This window comes from Symphalangus syndactylus, chromosome X (genome assembly GCF_028878055.3).
Source record: "Symphalangus syndactylus isolate Jambi chromosome X, NHGRI_mSymSyn1-v2.1_pri, whole genome shotgun sequence".
Lineage (NCBI taxonomy): Eukaryota > Metazoa > Chordata > Mammalia > Primates > Hylobatidae > Symphalangus > Symphalangus syndactylus.
This window is the reverse complement of record NC_072447.2, coordinates 142,582,761-142,604,418: the sequence shown is the minus strand read 5'-3', so window position 1 is coordinate 142,604,418 and position 21,658 is coordinate 142,582,761. Positions and strand designations below refer to the sequence as shown.

The window sequence follows — 21,658 nt, the reverse complement described above, 5'->3', positions numbered from 1 at the left end:
AGAGACTGGGAGTGAGCTGGGAATGAACTTATGCAGCTGGAGCTGAGAAGCAAGTGCATGGGTTGCAGCTGCCGGTGCTAGAAAGCGAGGACCACTGGGACTGAGCTGGGACATGAGTGAAGCATGAGTTGTGTCTGCAACTGAGTCATGGGGCTCCTACAGCCGGGGCTAAGGCACAAGCTAAAAATGGGCTACCACTATGTTGCTCAGGTTAGTCCCAGTCATCAGGGTTCAAGTGATCCTCCTGCCTTGGCCTCCCAAAGCACTAGCATTACAGGCATGAGCCAACATGGAGAAATCTGTACACTTGGGAGAGGGAGAGCACAGAAATTGTGGGACTTTGCATTGAACTCAGTGCTGCTCTAGTCACAGTGGAAAGCAAAACTGGGCTGAACTCAGCTGATGCCCACCCACAAAGGGAGCATTCAGGCCAGCTTCAGCCAGAGGGGAATAACCCATACCAGCAGTAGGAACTTGAGTTCCAGCAAGCTCACTGCCATGGGGTGAAGTGCTCTGGGACCCTCAATAACCTTGAAAGGCAGTCTAGGCCACAAGGACTGCAAGTCCTAGTGTGGAGTTGGGTTTAGAGCCAGTGGACTTGGGGAACATGTGACTTTACTGAGACACCAGCCAGGGAAGCTAAGGGAGTGCTTGTGCCACCTCTCTCACAACCCCAGGCAACACAGCTTGCCGCTCCAAAAGAGACCTCTTCCTTCCACTTGAGGAAAGGAGAGGGAAGAGTAAAGATGACTTTTGTCTTGTATCTTGGGTAACAGCTCAGCCACAGAAGGATAAGCCACCAGTCAGAGTCATGAGGCCCCCATTCCAGGCCCTAGCTCCCATATGGCATTTCTAGACACACCTTGGGCCATAAGGGAACCCACTGCCTTGAAGGGGAAAAGCCTATCCAGGTAGGATCCATCACTTCCTGACTAAAGAGACCTTGGGCCCTGAATAACCAGCTGTGATACCCAGGTAGTATGCCATGGGCCTTGGGTGAAACTCTGAGATGTGATGGCTTCAAGTGAGACCCAACACATTTTGAGCTGTAATGGCTATGGGGAGAGACTACTGCTTGAGAAAAGCAGAGGGAAAAGTAAAGGGGACTTTACTGTCTTCCACTTTAGGTACTAGCTCAGCCACAGTGGGATAGAGCACAAAGAGGGTTCATGCAGTCCCTGATTCCAGGCCTTGCCTCTGGGAGGGCATTTCTGGACATGCCCTGGGCCAGAGGGAAACCTGCTGCCCTGGAGGGTGATTCCCAGGCATGGCAACATTCACTACAAGCTGATTAAAGATCCCTTGGGCCTTAAGTGAATGGAAGGACAGAAGCCTGTATGGCTTCACCTTACCAGTAAAGAAACACATAGACTCAATGTAAAGGAATGGACAAAATATATTCCATGCAAATGGAAACCAAAGGTGACCAGGAATAGCTGTACATATATCAGATAAAGCAGATTTTACATCAAAAACAGTTTTTTTTTTTGTTTTTTTGTTTTTTTAAAAAAAGGCTGGTCGCGGTGGCTCACGCCTGTAATCCTAGCACTTTGGGAGGCTGAGGCAGGCAGATTACTTGAGGTCAGGAGTTCGAGACCACCCTGGCCAATATGGCAAAACCCTGTCTCTACTAAAAATGAAAAAATTAGCCGGGCGTGGGGGCTTGTGCCTGTAGTCCCAGCTACTTGGGAGGCTAAGGCCGGAGAATTGCTTGAACCTGGGAGGCAGAGGTTGCAGTGAGCCGAAATCGCGCCACTGCACTCCAGCCTGGGTGACAGAGAGAGACTCTGTCTCAAAAACAAAAACAAAAACAAAAAAACAAAAAAAAGCCACCCCAAAAAACAAACAGTAAAAAAACAAAACAAAACAAAAACTGGAGAAAGAGAAAGGAGGTCATTACATGTGTACTTAATGGGTCAATCCAGCAAGTGGATATAACAATTCTAAATATATATTTACCCAACACTAAAGCACCCAGAACCATAAAGCCAATATTACTAGATCTAAAGAGAGATATAGACTGCAATACAATAATAGTGGGGCATTCAACGCTCCACTGTCAGCATTAGACAGATCACCTAGCCAGAAAATCAACAAAGAAACCTTCAATTTAAACCGTACATTAGTGGGAGCTAAATGATAAGAACTTATGAACACAAAGAAGGAAACAACAGACATTGGGGTCAACTTGAGGGAGAGGATGGGAAGAGGAAGAGGAGCCAAAAAAAAAAAAAAACTATTGGCTATTGGGCTTAAAACCTGGGTGATTAAATAATATGTACAACAAACCCCTGCAACACGTGTTTATCTATGTAACAAACCTTCACATGTACCTCCAAACCTAAAATAAAAGTTAAAAAATAATGAAAAAGTCTGTACATTAGACTGAATGGACCTAACAGACACTGACAGAAGATTCTATTCCTTAACTGCAGGATATATATTCTTTTCATCTACACGTGAAACATTCTTCAGGATAGGCCAGATTTTATGCCACAAAACAAGTATTTAACAAGTATTTAAAGGGAATTCTTATATACTGTGGGTAGAAATGTAAACTAGTACAGTCACTATGGAAAATACCAGGGAGATTTCTCAAAAAACTAAAAATACAATTACCATTTCATCCAGCAATCCTGCTACTGGGTATCTACCCAAAGGAAAAGAAATCAGTATATGAAAGGGATACTTGCACTCACATGTTTATTGCAGCATTATTCCAATAGAAAAATATGGAATCAACCTAAGTGTCCATTAACGGATGAATGGATAAAGAAAATGTGGCATATATACACAATGGAATAATATTTGGTCATAAAAAATGAAATCATGTCATTTGCAGCAACATGGATGAAACTGTAGGTCATTATTTTAAGTGAAATAAACCAGGTTTAAAGGTAAATATTGCATGTTGTTACTTAAATGTGAGAGCTAAAAAATTCATCACATGGAAGTAGACCATGAAAAGACAGATAACAGAGACTGAAAGGGTGAATTTGGAGAAGGGGGAGGGTGAAGAGAAGCAGGTTAAGGGTACATACAATTAGAAGGAATAAATTCAATGTTTCATAGTAGAGTAGGGTGACTATAGTTAACAGAAATGTATTGTACCTGGGTACCTAAGCACTTGGGTACTTGGGACACCTTAAATACCATTTTGATCCCTACACATTATATACATGTAACAAAATTTTACATGTACCCCATTAATTTGTACAAAAAAATCAACTGACCCCCAATACATGGGCTATTTTTTTGGACTCTCCATTCCATTCCATTGATCTTTATGTCTATCCTTATGTCAGTACCACACTGTCTTTTTTATTGTAGCTTTGTACTAAGCTTTGAAATCGGGAACTGTGAGTTCTCTAACTTTGTCCTTTTGTTTCAAGACTGTTTTGGTTAATTTGGCTCTCTTGTATTTCCATATGAGTTTTAGGTTCCACCTGTTAATTTCTGTAAGAAAAAAGCGAGTTAAAATTTTTATAGCGGTTCTTTTCAATCTGTATATCAATTTAGGGAGTATTGCTACTTTAATAGTATTACATTCCAAGATATGAACATGGATTGGCTTTCAATTTCTTAAATATTTAATTTCTTTCAATAATATTTTATAGTTTTAAGAGTATGTTTTGCATTTATACTTTGTACAATAGAAATAAAATTGATTCTTTTATCTTGACCTTGTATCCTACACTCTTGCGGAATTTGTTAGTTGTAACAGCTTTTGTGTGTCTGTCTGTCTGTCTGTGTGTAAATTCCTTAGTGTTTTTTATATACAAGATCACATCATTTATAAATAGACACAGTTTTACTTTTTCCTTTGGGGAAGTGACTGAGCAGTGGGTTCCCCAAGACTATCCCAGGTAAGATGATTTATGAGGTGGTCTCACATGACTCGAACATAGTTGAACTCCTGGCTAATATTATTACAACAAATACATTTATATACATATGTGTCATACATATGTCAGTTATAAAAAGACTGGAATTTATTTTTTGAATTTTATTTTTCTTTTTTTATAGTTGTATTTTCTTGGCTCTAAGGTACTTAATATAGGGTTTTGGACAGAAAAATGAAAAACAGAATCAAATGTGATGATGGCATTCAGATCTAAGATACATCCAGATTTCAGAAATGTTAACATTTGAACAGAATAGTACTTAGCATCTTAGAATAGTATTCAGGCCAAGTTTTGTTTGGAGTTTTATAACTGATAAGAGAGAGCCTTCCTCCTACTTTTCCTTTCTTCTTCTCCTTCCCACACATTTTGTTGTATACGTGCTTGTACAAAACTTGAGTCATAGGGAATCTTCAGTGAATTGCCTGAGGTTATATCAAAAGTTGGTAGCTAATTCACTATAGAAGCCACCAGTTCTTATATCCCTGCCATTCCGTTGTAGGGGTTGACTGCCTGGACAACATCTTTGTGTTAAGTCAGTGATGCTGAATCAGAGGCTTTCAAAAAGCCTGTTTTCCTCCTCTGTCAGCATGCAAGATCCTACACTTTCTGCTCCTGGTTGTGCTTTCTAGCTTTAACTAGATCATCCTATCTCTATACTCAAACCATATCAGTCCCTATAAAGTCCCTGATTCTTTCACCTACTCCTATATCGATGCCTTGTTTCTTTCACTTGGGATGACATTCTCTATTCCCCTGTCCATGTATTTGAATCCTAATCAATTTTGAAGGCTCAGCTTACATGTCTCATTATCTATTAAACCTTCCCTTTTCTCTCATCTTCAATTTAGATGTAATCATTTCTCCTCTCTCCATACTTTATATTGCATATTTCTATTCTAGCATGTACTATACCCTGCCTTATATTATGGCCAGTAGTTTGTATATATTTCTATCTTCTCTTAATTTTTATGCTTTGTGAGGTGAGGAACTCTGTTTATATTCCCATGGGCCACAGCACCTAGCAGAGAGGAGCAAATGAGAATCCAGTGGATATTTGTTGAATTGAATTACACAATGGATTGAAAGGAGGCTCCAGTAGGTGTTAGCAGGAAAAGGATTTAATATGAATCTTGGTTTTATTTTGTTAGCACAGAATTATGCATGTCTTTTTTATTGTACCTTTATTGCAGAACAAAGCACTGCATAGATTGTTTTACTGTAGTCCAGTGGGAATTCATTTTGTGATGGTTTTAGAATTACTCTTTTACTTGTTCCACCTTTTAAAGCATAACATTATTTGTCAAGACAACACTTCAGTTTATTGCATGTGCTAAGTCATTACTATTTACAGATGGTATAGAGTATCGACGTTCAGATTGAAAGGAAAAAAATGCACCCATAGAATCCCATCTGCCTTGCACAGGATTTAGGACTCAAACAAAACTTAATTTTATCTTTCCTGCACATCAGAAATAGGGAACTTTCAAAGAAATCATTGCTAAAAGTAAGCATCATTGTTGAGAATTTCAGGCTGTAAAAATAATGGAGTTTCTTTCAAAAGATTGTTTATAAACATTCTTGATATGGTTTGGGATGAAACCCATCCTGGAAGAAAATGGGAGGTTATGGAGTCATATCTAGTTAGTAATTTGCATTAGAGCTATTTGGGTATAACCTTCTGAGTACAGATTTTAGATGACCTATCTGAAGGTTAGGGAACTAGATAGACGACATGGTAAAAGCTTTGCTGAATCTCCTACTAGATTCTACTTTGCATCTGAACAGTGCCTGGCACCTGGCATTTGTTCAGTATGAGTCTTTCAAATGAATAAGAGAAGTTTGAATGAATGGTATGTATGAATGGTATGAATGAATGAAGTATGAAAGGTAGCCTCCCTGAGGCTGTTAACTTATCTGCAAGATAAGTGTTTTAATATCAACCTTGGAGGATTGTTGTTAGGACCAGAGAAACTGCATGTAAAGTGCCTTGTGTAGTGCCTGGTTGATACTAGTTGCTCAGCAAATGGTAGCTATTGTTCATTTACTACACTTTCTCAGTCTGTTTTCATATTGGTGGTGGCAGTGAGTTTATTGCCATGGAAGAGACTATCTTTCTGGCTGACATTTCCCTTTCTATTTTTATTTGTTTGTGCTCGTTTTTACCTCTTATTTATTTTTAGGAAACCATGTGAGAATAGAGGCATTTCCTCCTTTAAGTAGTTTATTTGCTATGGCTCCGTGGTGCTTGGATGACATGGCACGTGTGTGCAGCCTGGTTCAGAACTCATATTCTTCTATTGTATGTGAATAGAAACCCCAGAGAGGTTGGATAAATGGACATGAGAGAGCATCGCTGTGAAATAAAGCTCAAGTGTTGGAATTATTGCTGTTACACTCTGGGATCTGAAGTAAAAAATGTTTTCTATAAAATGGGAAAGCTTATAGATACCAATTTACTTAATTTTTAAACTATCGTTAGCCCCATCGGAATAACTAATAAACTTAGTATAGTTTAAATTCCTGGAATGGTGATATGTACTCAAATCATGAAAGCAAAGACTGTCAGAGAAATAGTTTCTTTTTTTTAATTTTTAAATTTTTTTTTTTGTTTTAGACGGAGTCTTGCACTGTCACCAGGCTGGAGTGCAGTGGCACGATCTCAGCTCACTGCAACCTCTACCTCCCAGGTTTAAGCAATTCTCCTGCCCCAGCCTCCCTAGTAGCTGGGACTACAGGCACGTGCCACCACGCCCAGCTAATTTTTGTATTTTTAGTAGAGACAGGGTTTCGCCATGTTGGCCAGGATGGTCTCCATCTCTTGACCTTGTGATCCGCCTGCCTCGGCCTCCCAAAGTGCTGGGATTACAGGCATGAGCCACCGCACCCGGCCAGAAGTAGTTCTTAAAAGATCATTTGACCGGGCCTGGTGGTTCATGCCTGTAATCCCAACACTTTGGGAGGTCAAGGTGGGAGGATCACTTGAGCCCAGAGTTCGAGACCAGCCTGGGCAACATAGGGAGACTCCTGCTCGTCTCTACAAAAAATAGAAAAATTAGCTGGGCATAGTGGTGTGCGCCTGTAGTCCCAGTTACTTGGGAGGCTGAGGTTGGAGCATGGCTTGAGCCCAGGAGATGGGAGGTTGCAATGAGCCAAGATCACACCACTGCACTCCAGCCTGGGCAACAGAGTGAGACCTTGTCTCAAAAAAAAAAAAACAAAACAAAAAAACCACATCTTTTTTTAGCAGAGGCTTCACTCTGACAGGGTAGGCTTAAATAATTTTGACCCTCTATTCGTGACTACTCATAATGTATCTTAAATTTCAAGTTTCTTGAACTGTTACCAAAGAAAGTTTCCTTGTTAATAACTGCTTGTCAGGAAATTTTTATTTTATATTTGTGAACTTAATTTCTGTGTTGTTGCATAATGAGACAATAGGATGTTACATAGATTTCCTATAATCTTTCTGGAGCATTTAACAACATATCTCCACACACTGATTTCCATGCTGAAAATAATTTCACAAGGAAATAATTCATTACGGGGAAAAAGAAACCACATTGCTTAATCCAATTTAATTTACTGAAGGAACAATATTCACTTAAGTCCCCAATCTCTTCCTTCTTATAGAGGACTCTTGGACATTGAAGATGAACTTTTACATATTCTTAAGGTAGAAAATATAAACAAATCCCAAAACAAGTGAATATGACTCAGAATTCTATTAATTTGAAATTTGGAACATAAAAAGTAAGTTCCTCCTGCCTCCCTTACTGACCCCTCCCAAACTCATGAGTATATAGATTTTTTTGCTTTCTTTTCCTAGAATCACTTACTATTGCTGAGAATATACCATTAAATCTTATTCTAAAAGATAATCTATTCCAATCAACTATATGCTTGATTTTCCTCTCTTATCTTTACCACAGAACAGCTTGGCCTTTGTTTGAATGCTATTAATAATAGGAAAGGGGTTGTCTGTCTTCCATGAAAGTCATTTCATCTACAGATAGTTCTGACTTTAGAACAAAGTGCTTCTTCATATGAAGTCTTTATAGCTCTCTCTCTTGCTTTCTGTTTGTCTTCTGTCTCTCTCTGAGGGGAAAAACCAACCAACCAACAACCAACTGACCAATAAACTGACTGACCAAACCTGATCAATAGGTTTGAGAAACACTGCATACATAGCCCATACCCAAGGAGTCACAATGTATACATGTGTATTTACTAGGGAATATTGCAGTGTGTTTAACCCCTAATATTTCACAAACTTATTTGATTGTGAACTTTTACTTTTTTTCAGAACATCTGTCCAAACACAGCTTAGAACAGAATCTGGCATATAGTAGACACTCAATAAATATTTGTTTAAAAAGTGAATGAATGCAAAATAAATCTTTAAAAACTTTAAAGTACACGCTGTATTGAGGTGATCCATGTTCTGCATTTTTACAAGTGACACAGCCAGACTAGAGCTACTGATCGGATGGGTATACCTTCCTTCTCTATGTGAGCCTTTCTAAGTCAATTACTTATTTCCACACATTTTAGAACTTTAAAAATTCATATTTGGATTTCTAAGTTTGTATCCTCATTGGCACAACTACCTTTTAAATAATAAAATAAATATTAGTGATGTGTTTGCTTGACTCTTTTGCTTTTTGATCATATGTAGGAATGAATTAATTGGAAATGCTTTTTTTGACTTTTGATTTCAATTTGTATCTGATTGTGTTTGATTGTACAAGCACATGGATTTTCAGCAGAAGTCTTAAAATGAAGATTTGCTCCATTAGGGTGTTTTTAAGGGTGTTTGTCAGATTACCTGTTGAGTTACAGCCCTTTACTTGGCTTCTAAGTCAGCTCTTTTTTGGGCTTAGCAACCAGTCCGATGTAAGGAGAATGAATCCTTTTTATTTGTGAGTAGTTGAGTTTTCTACATAGGACAGCTTGACAACCTTCCTATCAAACATAAATCTAGTCAACAAGGAACATGCTGTAATGTGGACTTGATCCAGGTTTGGTGATCTAGGCTTTTTATTTCTCATGCTCTAAGTGAATGCATTTAAAAGGTCAGCAATAAGAACAGTATAAATTATTTGTTCTCACTTTTATATTTCAGGAAAAAATCTGTGTGGAAATTCAAGAGGGTCAGCTACAAAGCTGGGTGTAACTCAGTGTCACAACTTTATCTAAAGTCAGTATTTTCTGTTTCTCTTTGTTCTCAGCAACAATCTTACCTCGTCCCTTGCAGCTGCTCAATTGATAACTGTGTGTCTTCTGTTGTCTTTCCTGTGTTATCTCCTTCCTTTTCAGTCTGTTTCCAACCCAGAACTTGATCATTTATTAAAGTGATAATATTTTCTCTTGTAACCGTGATTTCATCCTTTTTCATTAGTGTGGAAATGTTATTTTATTGGCACAGTTGTGGGCTACATTTTATGGTAGAAAACATCAGTCTGTTTTCACATCTATGGATTTTACATGTTGTTGGATCTCATAGAATGTAAGGTACCTTAAAAAGCATTTACCGGCCGGGCGAGGTGGCTCCTGCCTGTAATCCCAGCACTTTGGGAGGCCGAGGCGGGCGGATCACGAGGTCAGGAGATGGAGACCATGCTGGCTAACACGGTGAAACCCCGTCTCTACTAAAAACACAAAAAATTAGCCGGGCGTGGTGGCGGGCTCCTGTAGTCCCAGCTACTCGGGAGGCTGAGGCAGGAGAATGGCGTGAACCCGGGAGGCGGAGCTTGCAGTGAGCCGAGATCGTGCCACTGCACTTCAGCTTGGGTGACAGAGCGAGACTCCGTCTCAAAACAAAAACAAAAACAAAACAAACAAACGAACCAACAAAAAAACCGGCATTTACTGTATTGCCCTCATTTTTAAAGTGGGAGTAATGACCACAGCTAATATTGTACTGAATGTGGAGAAATTGAAGGCCTTTTGTCCAAGAACTGGAGCAAGACAAGGATGCCCACTTTTGCCACTTTTATTCAGCACAGCACTGGAAGTCCTGGCCAGAGCAACTAGGCAAGAGAAAGAAATAAAGGGCATCCATACGGGAAAGAAAGAAGCCTTATTAGTTTTGTTTGTAGATGACATGATCTTGTACCCAGAAAAACCTAAAGACTCCATCAAAAAACTGTTAGAACTCTATGAGAACACTTGGACACAGGAAGGGGAACATGCTTCTGTTGTTCTGTGGGAACAACAGAAGGGGTCTGTTGTGGGGTGGGGGGAAGGGGGAGGGATAGCATTAGGAGATATACCTAATGTAAATGACGAGTTAATGGGTGCAGCACACCAACATGGCACATGTATACATATGTAACAAACCTGCACGTTGTGCACATGTACCCTAGAACTTGAAGTATAATAATAATAAAAAAAAATGTTAGAACTGATAAACAAATTCAGTAAAGGTGCAGAATACAAAATCAACGTACAAAAGTCAGTAGCATTTATATACACCAACAGCAAACAATCTGTAAAAGAAATCAAGAAAGCAATCTGATCACATGTACAATAGCTACAAAAATATAAAACACCTAGGAATCAATCTAACCAAAAAGCGAAAGATCTATATAAGGAAAACTATAACATTTGATGAAAGAAATAGAAGAGGACACAAAAAATTGGAAAGATATTTCATGCTCATGGATTGGAAGAATTAACATTGTTAAAATGACAATACTACCCACAGAAATTTACAGATTTGATGCAATCTCTATCAAATTCCAGGGCATGCTTCAGATAAATAGTAAAAAATCCTAGTAACGTATATAGAACCACAAAGACCTGAAATGGCCAAAGCAGTCCTGACCAAAAAGAACAAAGCTGCAGGCATTATACTATGTAACTTCAAAACTTGCCACAAAGCTGTATTAACCATAACAGCATGATACTGGCATAAAACAGACACATAGACCAATGGAACAGAATAGAGAACCCGGATGTAAATCCATACATTTACAGCCAAGTCATATTCGACAAAAGTGATAAGAATCTACAATGGGGAAAGGAAATATTTTCAATAAATGATGCTGGAAAAACTGGGTAACTGTATGTGGAAGAATGAAACTAGATCCGTATCTCTCACCATACACAAAAATCAAATCAAAATGGATTAAAGACTTAAATTGAAGACCTGAAACTATGAAACTACTAGATGAAAATGTTGGGGAAACTTTCCAGAACATTGTTCTGGGCAGAGTTTTTTGTGCAAAACCTCAAAAGCATAGGCAACCACAGCAAAAATAGACAAATGGGGTCACATCAAGCTAAAAACCTTCTGCATAGCAAAGGAAACAATCAACAAAGTGAGGAGACAATTCACAGAATGAAAGAAAATATTCGCAAACTATCCATTTGACAAGGGATTAATAACCAGAAAATATAAGGAGCTCAAACAACTCAATAGCAAAGGACCCAAATAATTCAATTTATAAAATGGGCAAAAGACCTGAACAGACATTTCTCAAAAGAAGACATAAAAATGACCAGCAGGTATATGAAAAAATGTTCAACATCACTAATCATCAGAAAAATGGAAATCAAAACTACAATGACATGTCTCACCCCAGTTAAAATGACTTGCATCAAAAAGACAGGCAATAACAGATGCTGGTGAGGGTGTGGAGAAAGGGGAATTCGTGCACACCGTTGGTGGGAAAGTAAACTACTACAGCCGCTATGAAGAACAGTATGGAGGTTTTGCAAAAAAATGAAAAATAGAACTACCATAGAATCCAACAATTCCACTTCTGGGTATATATTCGAAAGAAAGAAAGTCAATATATTGAAGAGATATTTACACTCCCATGTTTATTGCAGCACTATTTACAATAGCCAAAATATGGACTCAACCTAAGTGCCATTCAACAGATGAACGGATAAAGACAATATGGTATATATACACCATGGAATGTTATTCATACATAAAACAGAATGAAATCCTCTTATTTGCAGCCAAATGAATGGAACTGGTGGCAATTATGTTAAGTGAAGTAAGCCAAACACAGAAACACAAATCCTGCATGTTCTCACTAATATGTGAGAGCTAAAAAAATGGATCTCATGAAGATAGAGAGTAGATTGGTGGTTACCAGAGGCTGGGAAGGGTAGAGGGGAGGGGATGAAGGGGAAAAAAGGATATAAATGTATTTATTACCACTGAACTGTACACTTAAAGTGGTAAATTTTATATGCATATTTTACCTCAATAAGAAATATAAAATAAAATGGAGGTAATGAGGTGAAGGGTGGGGAGTGACTTGTTGAAAATTACAGAGCAGCTAAGTGGTCAAGCCCACACTAGGCCCTGGTACTCCCACTCCCAGCCCACAGACTTTTATTTTATGTCCTGAGGCCTCTCTCATTACATGAGTGCTTAAATTGTAGAGTAAGTGGACATAGTTTCCATAGCTATGCAAGAGTCTGAGTAGTATCAGAGGAATCAAGTTGTTCATATTAATACTTCCAGATCTGCCACCTGACATAAAATGCATCAATTTGTCTTTATACTTGTTCCTACTGATCAAAGCAAGGGAGAAATTTGGGTCTCCTATTATGTAGGAATATTTTCATGTCTGATGCTTTCTCATTTAAAAAGTAGAACATGTTTTAGCTGTTGCCACTTTTGCAGGCTCCTGAGGGGAGAGAGCGTTATTGTATTTTTTGCATTACCCTCATTCTCACCCTTCTTCCATGACTCCATGCCTGAAAATGTCAATATGTGACACATGTTTGTAGCTGTTATAAACACATTCTTTTATCTGATTAAACATCTAGCATGGAAAGAATAACTGCGAGTGTAAATGTGCATGCCTTGTTCTGAAATATATCGAGTCTAAATGTATAAAATTACAAGACATTTTTAAGAAATGACTTTATGTCTTGACAAATTAGATATTTGTAATGGCATGTATCTTATGAAAATAAATGTCAATTAAAATTGCTTTATGTTTCAAATCATGTGTTGGGGGGGTGTCTATAACAGATAACCTATTCCACTGTCTTTTGTGGAACCATTGAGAACTTGTTTTTTTTTAAATTCCCTTGAGGATTGTCCTTTATAAACCACATCCGTGTGGTGTGATTTGAGGAGCACTGAGAAGGGTAATGCATCATCAACCTGACACCACCAGAGACCAGGACTTTGAAGGCACTTTGTATCAGAGAGCAGGTGAAAAATATGGCTTCAGTAAGAGATGTGAAACCACAGGCATTAAAACCGACAAGCCAAAATAGCCTAGTTTGATGACCCGTTTCCTTTTAAAAAGTTTTCCTTGTTCATGGACCAGAGGCAGGTAGTGTACTTTGATTTTTGGCCCCTATAGAGTTCACTAGAATTGAACATTGTAAGTTAACACTTAAGATCTGGGACAATCAAAGCACATTGAACAATGCATGGACATTGTTCCATCTGTAATGATAAAAAATGAGTTAATATGCTACTTTTTATTGAACACTTACCATTATGCCAGGTATTTCACATTTAGTTTGCATGGTGCCTTGTGAGGTAGATATCATTATGCCCAGTTTATAGCTGAGGAAACTAAGGTTTAGAGAGGCTAACTAACTTGCCCATGTTTGCATGGCCAGTAAATGCAACAAGCTGGATTTGAATCCACGTCTAACTAGATTAAGAAGCCTATATGGTTAACCACTTGTAAAATGGGATAACAGTACCTACCTTAGAGATTTTTTAAGGATTCAGTAAGATTAAAAAATCCAAAAAGCACTTTGTAATTGCTAATAAAGCTTTGTAGAATGAAAGGCATTATCAGAAGTAGAAGACAATCTGCTACAGTGTCTCCCCATGACCATCTACCCTTCAAATAAATCCGAATGTCCTGGAGTTTGTGCCTTTGTCCTTGGCTTTCTGGTGAGTGAGAGTAGTTTAGATTTTGGGCATAGATTCTGAGAAGTAGGTCACTGGTTCTACTTATTCAGTGATATTTTTAAGTGTGATTTCTTTGCCATGTAGTTGAGAGGAGGAAAGAGATTGGCAGTGTCTGTGGACACAGACATGTGGGTCTCCCAGAATAATTTTAGACACAGTGAGAAATCATGTGTCTAAAATCATGTAAGGCTGTACCTTAACATGTATGTCATTTCTTCTATTTTCTTGTTTGTCATAGAAACCGATCTGCTCCTCTGTATAAAGGACATCAGTCATTTCTTAATGCAAGACATCGCCTTCTTGTCTGGTAAGCAAACTTTCTTATATATAGTCCAGATAGATATATGACTTGATTAGCAGTTAGTTTGGTACCTATTATATAAATAACTCTCTCTCTATATATAGAGCTATTATATATATTCATTTGAGAAGCACTATTTCAATAAACATTTATACATTGTGCACCTAGTTGCTAAACAAATGGACATTTAGAGAATAATTGGAGGTTTTAAGCATTTTAGTTATATGAGTAAAACCGACCTTACCACTCTTACACATTTGACTTTTAGACGAGTCTTCAGAAATCTATGATAGTTGAAAGTAGAATATGTCTCCTAGGTGGTTGCAGGCTGGGTGGGAGGGGAGCAGCTGAGGTAGCTTCTTTGATTACTCAAATGTGTGTTACAAATGCTGGCAAGTTGCACCAAATAATCAGCATGCACTTAGTATTTTTTTTTAGGATTTCATTTACACATTATAAAGAAAGTTGATTTTTCTCAAATATGTATATACACTTGTATATAATTTTTAGCAATTATGGTAAAATAAATTTAACATACAACTTATCATTTTAACCATTTTTAAGAGTACAGTTCAGCGGCATTAAGTATGTTTACATTTTTGTGCCACCATTGCCACCACCATCTCCAGAGTTTCAGGTCTTGCAAAATTGAAACTCTATATCCATTAAACAATTACTCCCCGTTTCATTCCTTCCTCTCTCTAGCCCCTGTCAACCACAATTTTACTTTCTTTCTCTATGAATTTGACTATCGTAGGTACCAGATGTAAATAAATCATATGGTATATGTCTTTTTGTGACTGGCTTATTTCACTTAGCATAAGGTCTTCAAGTTTCATCGATGTTGTAGCATGTGTCAGAACTTCCTTTTTAAGGCTGAATAATATTCCATTTTATGTATATTCCACGCTTTGTTTATCTGTTCATCCATTGATAGATACTTTGGTTGCTTCTACCGTTTGGCTATTGTGAGTAATGCCACTAAATAGCATTACACATTTTTAGAGACATAACTATGGTAAACCATCCTGCCCCTTTAGCTTCTGGTCAGACTTTGGGGAAAGTTTTGCTTAAAAACAAGCAAATTACTTTCAGGTATTAGAGTAATTTGAATTATATCATTAAATATTATATTTATCATATTAAACAGATAAAGAAAACTTACTGGTATATATTAATACATTGTTTTTACAAAGATGAGTGCTTCTTAGGTATTGAGAGTGCAAGAAACTATCTTACTCCTTCTAAATAGTTTAACTAATTCTCTGAAAAATGGCACCTACATGCTCAGTTTACTAAACAAGCTTTTACTTTATAAGTGATCCTAATTAGACACTTCAATCTGGCCTCTGCTTTTATTATCATTATTATTATTTTTAAAGACAACTTCTTGCTCTTTACCCAGGCTCCAGTGCAGTGGTATGATCATAGCGCAATGTAACCTTAAGCTCCTTGGTTCAAGTGATCCTTCCACCTCAGCCTCCTGAGTCACTGGAACTATAGGAGTGTGCCACCACGCCTAGCTAATTTTTATATTTTTTGTAGCAAAAGAGTTTTGCTATGTTGCCTCAGCTGGTCTTGAACTCCTGGCCTCAAGCGATCCTCCCATCCTGGCTTCTCAAAGTGCTGTGATTACAGGCATGAGCCATCGCACCCAGCCTGGCCTCTGCTTTTAAATGATTATAATTACACCTATGATAAAGCTTAATTAAAAATTATTCTAATTAGTGGTAACTGTGAATTAATGATGACAATATGGCTTTATGTTTTATTTTATAAGTGGCATAAATGTGTGACAGTGTCAGTAAATTTAGCAGTATGTTACGTTCACTTTTAAGTTTTGGAGATTTTACTTAAGATTATCTGTGTTTTCCAAATCGTGTTCTAAATAGAACCATCCTCAGGGCTTGCTGCACCCATCCAGACCCCTCTCTACACCTTTCCTTCCTTAACTGCTTTTTGTATTTGTTTTAAAAATGCTTCTACCTATAGCTTCCTTTGAAGAAAGGGTTCCCAATGGTAAAAAATAATTAAAACTTCCTAATTTGGAATATAAATATCTCTTTTGATCTCTTCTCACAAGTTTACTCCTAGGACAGTACTTGTAGGTGTTCAGTGGTAATAATCATTTATAGATTAGTCAATGATAATTTACTCCTATAGGAGCCTTGCCACCTTTCCTTTGATGAGTATAGTTTGCCTAAGTGCTAGATGGTTCTTTCCTTAACTAGAGTGCTCACCAGCTTGCTTGGCAAGTATGAAGTTATATTTAAGATATTTATTACATTATATATTACCTATCATTTATATTACTAGTTCTATACCATACTCTACCTATAGAGGCCCTTTGTTTAAAGATTCACTAAATCTCTTGGTTCAGAATTGTACAGTTTCTCCTTTGAGTTTCTTAAAAACTCTTCAGTGGATGCCATTATTCTCAATGATTATTTTCACTCTAATTCTAGAATATCATACAGTGAAGATTAATAACCCTTTGATTTAATACTTTGGACTAGTTTAATTAAAAATTAGTTTGGGAATGAACACTGTCTCTCAAGTTTCCCTTGGGAAATACTGAGGCAAATAATTAATTTGATCTTTTTCCTTGTGCACTAGAGAAGAAAGTGTATTCTGCTTTTGTTGGATGGAATGTTCTAGAAATGTCAATTAGGTCATGTTGGTTGAGACTGTTGTTCAGGTATACAATATCCTTGCAAATTCTTTGTCTACTTGTTCTATCAATTATTGAGAGATGGGTGGTGAAATTTCTGATTAAAATAGTGAATTTGTCTATTTCTTCTTGCCACTCTATCAGTTTTTGCTTTGTGTATTTTGAAGCTCTGTTATTAGGTGCATAAACATTTAAGATTATGTCCCATTGATGAATTGACCAATTTATCATGATCAAATGATCATTTTAATATCTGGTAATATTTTTGACTCTGAAATCTACTTTGTCAAATATTAGACAGCTTTGTTTTGATTAGCACTGTCATGGTATATCTTTTTCTATCCTTTGCTTTTAATAATTTGTACTTTTATATTTAAAACGTGTGTTTCTTGTGGGCAGCATATAATTCAGTCTCTCTTTTTATCTAGTTTGATGATCTTTGACTTTTAATTGCAGTGCCTAGATCATTGACATTTTATGTGATTATTCATATGGATGGATTTAAATCTACCATCTTACTATCATATAATAAGCAAAATACAAATAGTGAGATGGTAGATTTTTCCATTTGTCCCACGTGTTCTTTGTTTTCCTCCATTTCTGTCTTCTTTTGTGTTGAGTATTGTTATGATTCCATTTTATATCCTTTTCTTTTTCTTTTTTTTGAGGGGGTGGAGACATGGGGTCTTGCTCTGTTGCCCAGGCTGGAGTGCAGTGATGTGACCTTGGCTCACCGCAACCTCTGCTTCCCAGGTTCAAGCGATTCTCCTGCCTCAACCTCCAGAGTAGCTGGGATTACAGGCTTGCACCACCACACCCGGCTAATTTTTGTATTTTTTAGAGACAGGGTTTCAACACGTTGGCCAGGCTGGTCTTATACTCCTGACCTCAAGTGATCCTCTGGCCTCGGCCTCCCAAAGTGCTGGGGTTACAGGCATGAGCCACTGTGCCTGGCCTATATCCTTTTCTATTGTCATATTTTTATTGCAGATTGAATAAAAAATATTTTTACATCTTTATTCACTTAAATTCAGCCAAATAAAAATTACAACTGAACTAAAAAAATTTCTATTAGTGAGCTAAATTCAAAGGCAACCTTGCAACTTTCCTCCTAAAATAATTCTTCAAATTCTATTTGGCACTTAATATTTATTGAGCATTTGCTCTCTGTGTAGGTGCTAGGCTGGCTGCAGATGTGAACCTTAAACACATGTAAGGCTCATCTCTGCACTTAGGTGGCTTTCGTTTTCAATATTTCTCATCCTTCAGGCTGCATAGAGGGCTATAGGGCTGGATGGAGAAACAGGGGAAGAAACCAAAATGAAATCCTAGAGCTGGTGCAATCATTCCCCCACCAAGAACCCCTATGACAGTTACCACTATTCCTGGTTCCTATGGAAATGGGCTTAGGGCAGCCTCACCTATGAGCACTGGGATCCATGCTTTCCAGGGGTCAAGGTCACCCACTTGGTCAAGATACTCTTGGATGTAACTGCTCCAGGTAAATGGCTGCATGGGTCTGTGGGGAGCTTCCACAACCCTACACCTCTGCCTGGACCCCTACCCAGGCTGAACATTGAATTTTGACCCACAGATAATTTGTGATCTTTCTTTGCACTAATAAAATTCCTATATCATTCCTGCCATCATTACTTTTGTTGTTTCTTCCATAAACACATTAGACCATCACCTATTTCCTATAGGGTGCTCTGTATCTTTTCCTGCTCACCATGACACTAAGAGATCAATTATATCAAATTTTCCACTTGCTATCAAGCCATCCTTCACTCATTTTGAATTTAGGCTTGTTGGTATAGAAACAGTTATTTCCCAACCCCTTGGTTGTCCAGATTGGGGAATCAGCTATTTTCCACCGTATTTATTATATGCATTTCATGATATTTTCTTCTGACTATATTCATTCATTTTACTCTCTTTCTTTTTCTTTTTTTATTGAGAAACTACTCTGCCACCTTTTAAACTTAAAGTGTCAGGAACTTGGAGCCATTTTGGTTTTATGTGGAGATCATCATCTTTGTAAAAAGTTGTGTTGCTGCAAAACAGTATTCAAATCTAAAATCCTCTTCCTTGCTTCGTTGTTGTATACATTTTTAATTCAGTTGATTATTTTTCTATTATTGTAGGTGGCCGGGGAAAGGACAATGCTTGGATCATTACGTTTCCAGAAAACTGTAATTTTAGATGTATACCAGAGGAAGTAATAGCAAAAGTACTTACTTACCTGACATCTATTGCAAGGTATAGTATTTCATTACGTTTTTTCAATTCGCTTTATATCAGATATCCATCTGAATGTCATAACATGAAAATGGCTTAATATAGCTGTTATTATCATGGTGAATAACCAACTGACTTAACTTCAGAGTAGATAAGAAGTACAACTTAGAAGGAGAAGCTGGCAGCTACCTAAATTGTTACAAAAATTATACTGAGAATCTATGAAAATAAAATTGGGGATCTAGGAGTATTTGTTCCCATGAAAAAGAACATAGGTGGAGAATGATGATCATACATATATGCTTTAATTTGCTTAAAAGGAAATATTACTAGCCAAGAGTGAGTACAGCCATTTTTCATTTCTTCTGAATATAACACAAGAAGACTGAATCTTAAGTAGATTCAATAGTGTTACTGGGAGATACTAGGAGGAATGTCTTGATATTAAAAATTATTTAGAACTAGAATGCTTTAAAATGGAAAGTTTAAAAAGATTTCTTAGAGATTTTATGTGTGTTAAAGACAAAATTTTCAAAGGAAGAATTTTCTAGTTACTAACCCTGAAGAACAAGAGGACACAAATCTAGGATGATAAAATTCAAAGTCTCATGAACAAAAATCAAATCTCAGAAAATGAAACTTACAATGTACCTATTGAAGCTTGAAAGTGATCTTTTTAGGGCAGATAGAAGTTATATTTTCCATTAAACTGCATTTCCTCAGGAGCAGACTAGAGTTAGAAAAATAGATTTAGCAGTGTGATTTTGAATGAGTGAATGGATCATTGACTCATGATGGATTGCATGGAAAGTTAAATCTGATATTATGAAGGACAGTTATATTTTGAGTTTTCCCACACCCAAGATTACAGTATTCCAAATCAATTTTAGTGACCTATCTTCATTACACTATCACTTTCCTATTTAAAAGATTGACATTAATGCTGCAAAAGAAATTTTAAATAGTGAATAAGGGAATATGTATTCAGATTAGTTTTCTAAGGTAGGACTTTGTGATAGCTTTCCAATTCCAAATCTGTCTTCAGTCAAGACATCAAATGTAGATGAAATAATCAGAAATAGAACGAAGACATATATAACAAATTTGCATTATTATTAAGAAAAAGTTCTTATTTCTTCTTACTGTTCAGGCAAAATGGATCGGACTCCCGGTTTACCATTATTCTGGATCGAAGATTGGATACGTGGTCTTCTCTCAAAATCTCTCTCCAAAAAATCTCAGTAAGTATCTATGCATTATATAGTAACTTTTTATTTTTGTTTTATATTATACTTTCTGTTTTGGGAGGTATAGATTAGTTTGGTACTGACAGAGACAATAAAAATTGATGGAATGTGAGGAGGGAAAGTAGGAGAGGTTGTAGCAGAGACTGAGATAAACAACTCTACCCAAAATAAAACCTAGTAAGAATGAGTGAGTAGTTTGTGGTTCCAGTTATGGGTGAGAAGAGATTCATGGTTCTATGTGCCTTTCAGAACAAGGCAAGTTTTTGTGGAAACTTTTTTATTATTTATTTATTTATTTATTTATTTTAGTGGAAATAGCTGTGTTGCATACTCATTGTATGTGAAAAAGTATAAAGAAAGTTTAAAACAATAGTAATCCAACCACCCCAAAATAAGCAGTTTTTAACATTTCAGTGTACAACTTTCTAGATTTGTTTTACCCTAGGATAGGGTAGGGAGATGAGTCACATATAAAATGATATATAACTTTCCCACTGATATCTAGTCCCCAGCTTCCCAAGACCCAGAGAGAGAAACATTTTCTCTAATTAAAACAACGAGAGGTACAATTCTGCCCATGACCAAGATAATCTTTTACACTTTTAGGCTCACAAGGATATCACAAAATTGTTTGACACTTCACTTTCATAGATGAGGAGGGAGATGAGGGACCCCCAGACTCCTTCTGAGCTGGCAAGATTGGGGCTCTCTGTGGAAGTGCCATGTGGCCAACTTCCTCTATCAGACTAGAATAGCTGGGAATCAATATTTTTTTTTTCTTTGAGATTCCAACATTGCCAGCCATCTGAAATTCTTACTTTGTCTCCTGACTGATTGAGGAGGTCACGCCCACCACAAGAACTTGATTTAGTTGCAAAGGCAAAACAAAAATCTAGGTTGTTGGACTTCCAAGCCAGTGTTCTAGCACTCGCAAGGTAAAATGAGTAAGATCATTATTCTTCTTTTAATACTCAGAATGAATTATTCCTCATTTTGGACAAATAAGCAAAAAGTGGTTTCCTGTTTATTTAACAGAGGTGTTTAATCATTAGCAGTGGAGAGAAGGTTTAACATTAGATATACTCAAATTACTAAAATAAAATAGAAAAAAACTTGACTTTCTATAGCATATTAGTGCTTTTTCAAAAGCATTCACATTTATTAAGTATTGTTGATTCTCTTCATTTCCTGATTAAGTACTGCGGGTAGGTATCACTATAATTGTCTTATAGATGATGAAATCACATTGATATATGTACTTTGGAATGGTTATGTGATGAATCCAAGCTCAAATAGCCAAGTAACCAAAAAAGCCAGAGCAAGAATTGAAATGTCAAGAATTCCAGTTGGTGATGGTTTCTATTATTTTCCAACTGGCTTACAAATAGA

At 37.1% G+C, this 21,658-nt stretch overlaps 1 protein-coding gene across 5 annotated transcripts in view; it reads left to right on the top strand.

Annotated features, from left to right (window-relative positions):
* Positions 1 to 21,658, top strand: part of MCF2 (MCF.2 cell line derived transforming sequence) — a 122,801-nt gene that overhangs the window by 42,703 nt on the left and 58,440 nt on the right. For all 5 annotated transcript variants that reach the window (XM_055267372.2, XM_055267371.2, XM_063634310.1 and 2 more), the window contains exons 2-4: positions 14,051 to 14,119; positions 18,929 to 19,043; positions 20,173 to 20,263. In XM_055267372.2, the coding sequence (XP_055123347.1) occupies positions 14,095 to 14,119; positions 18,929 to 19,043; positions 20,173 to 20,263 (231 nt within the window). In that variant the 5' untranslated portion in view covers positions 14,051 to 14,094. The remainder of the gene's footprint in view (positions 1 to 14,050; positions 14,120 to 18,928; positions 19,044 to 20,172; positions 20,264 to 21,658) is intronic.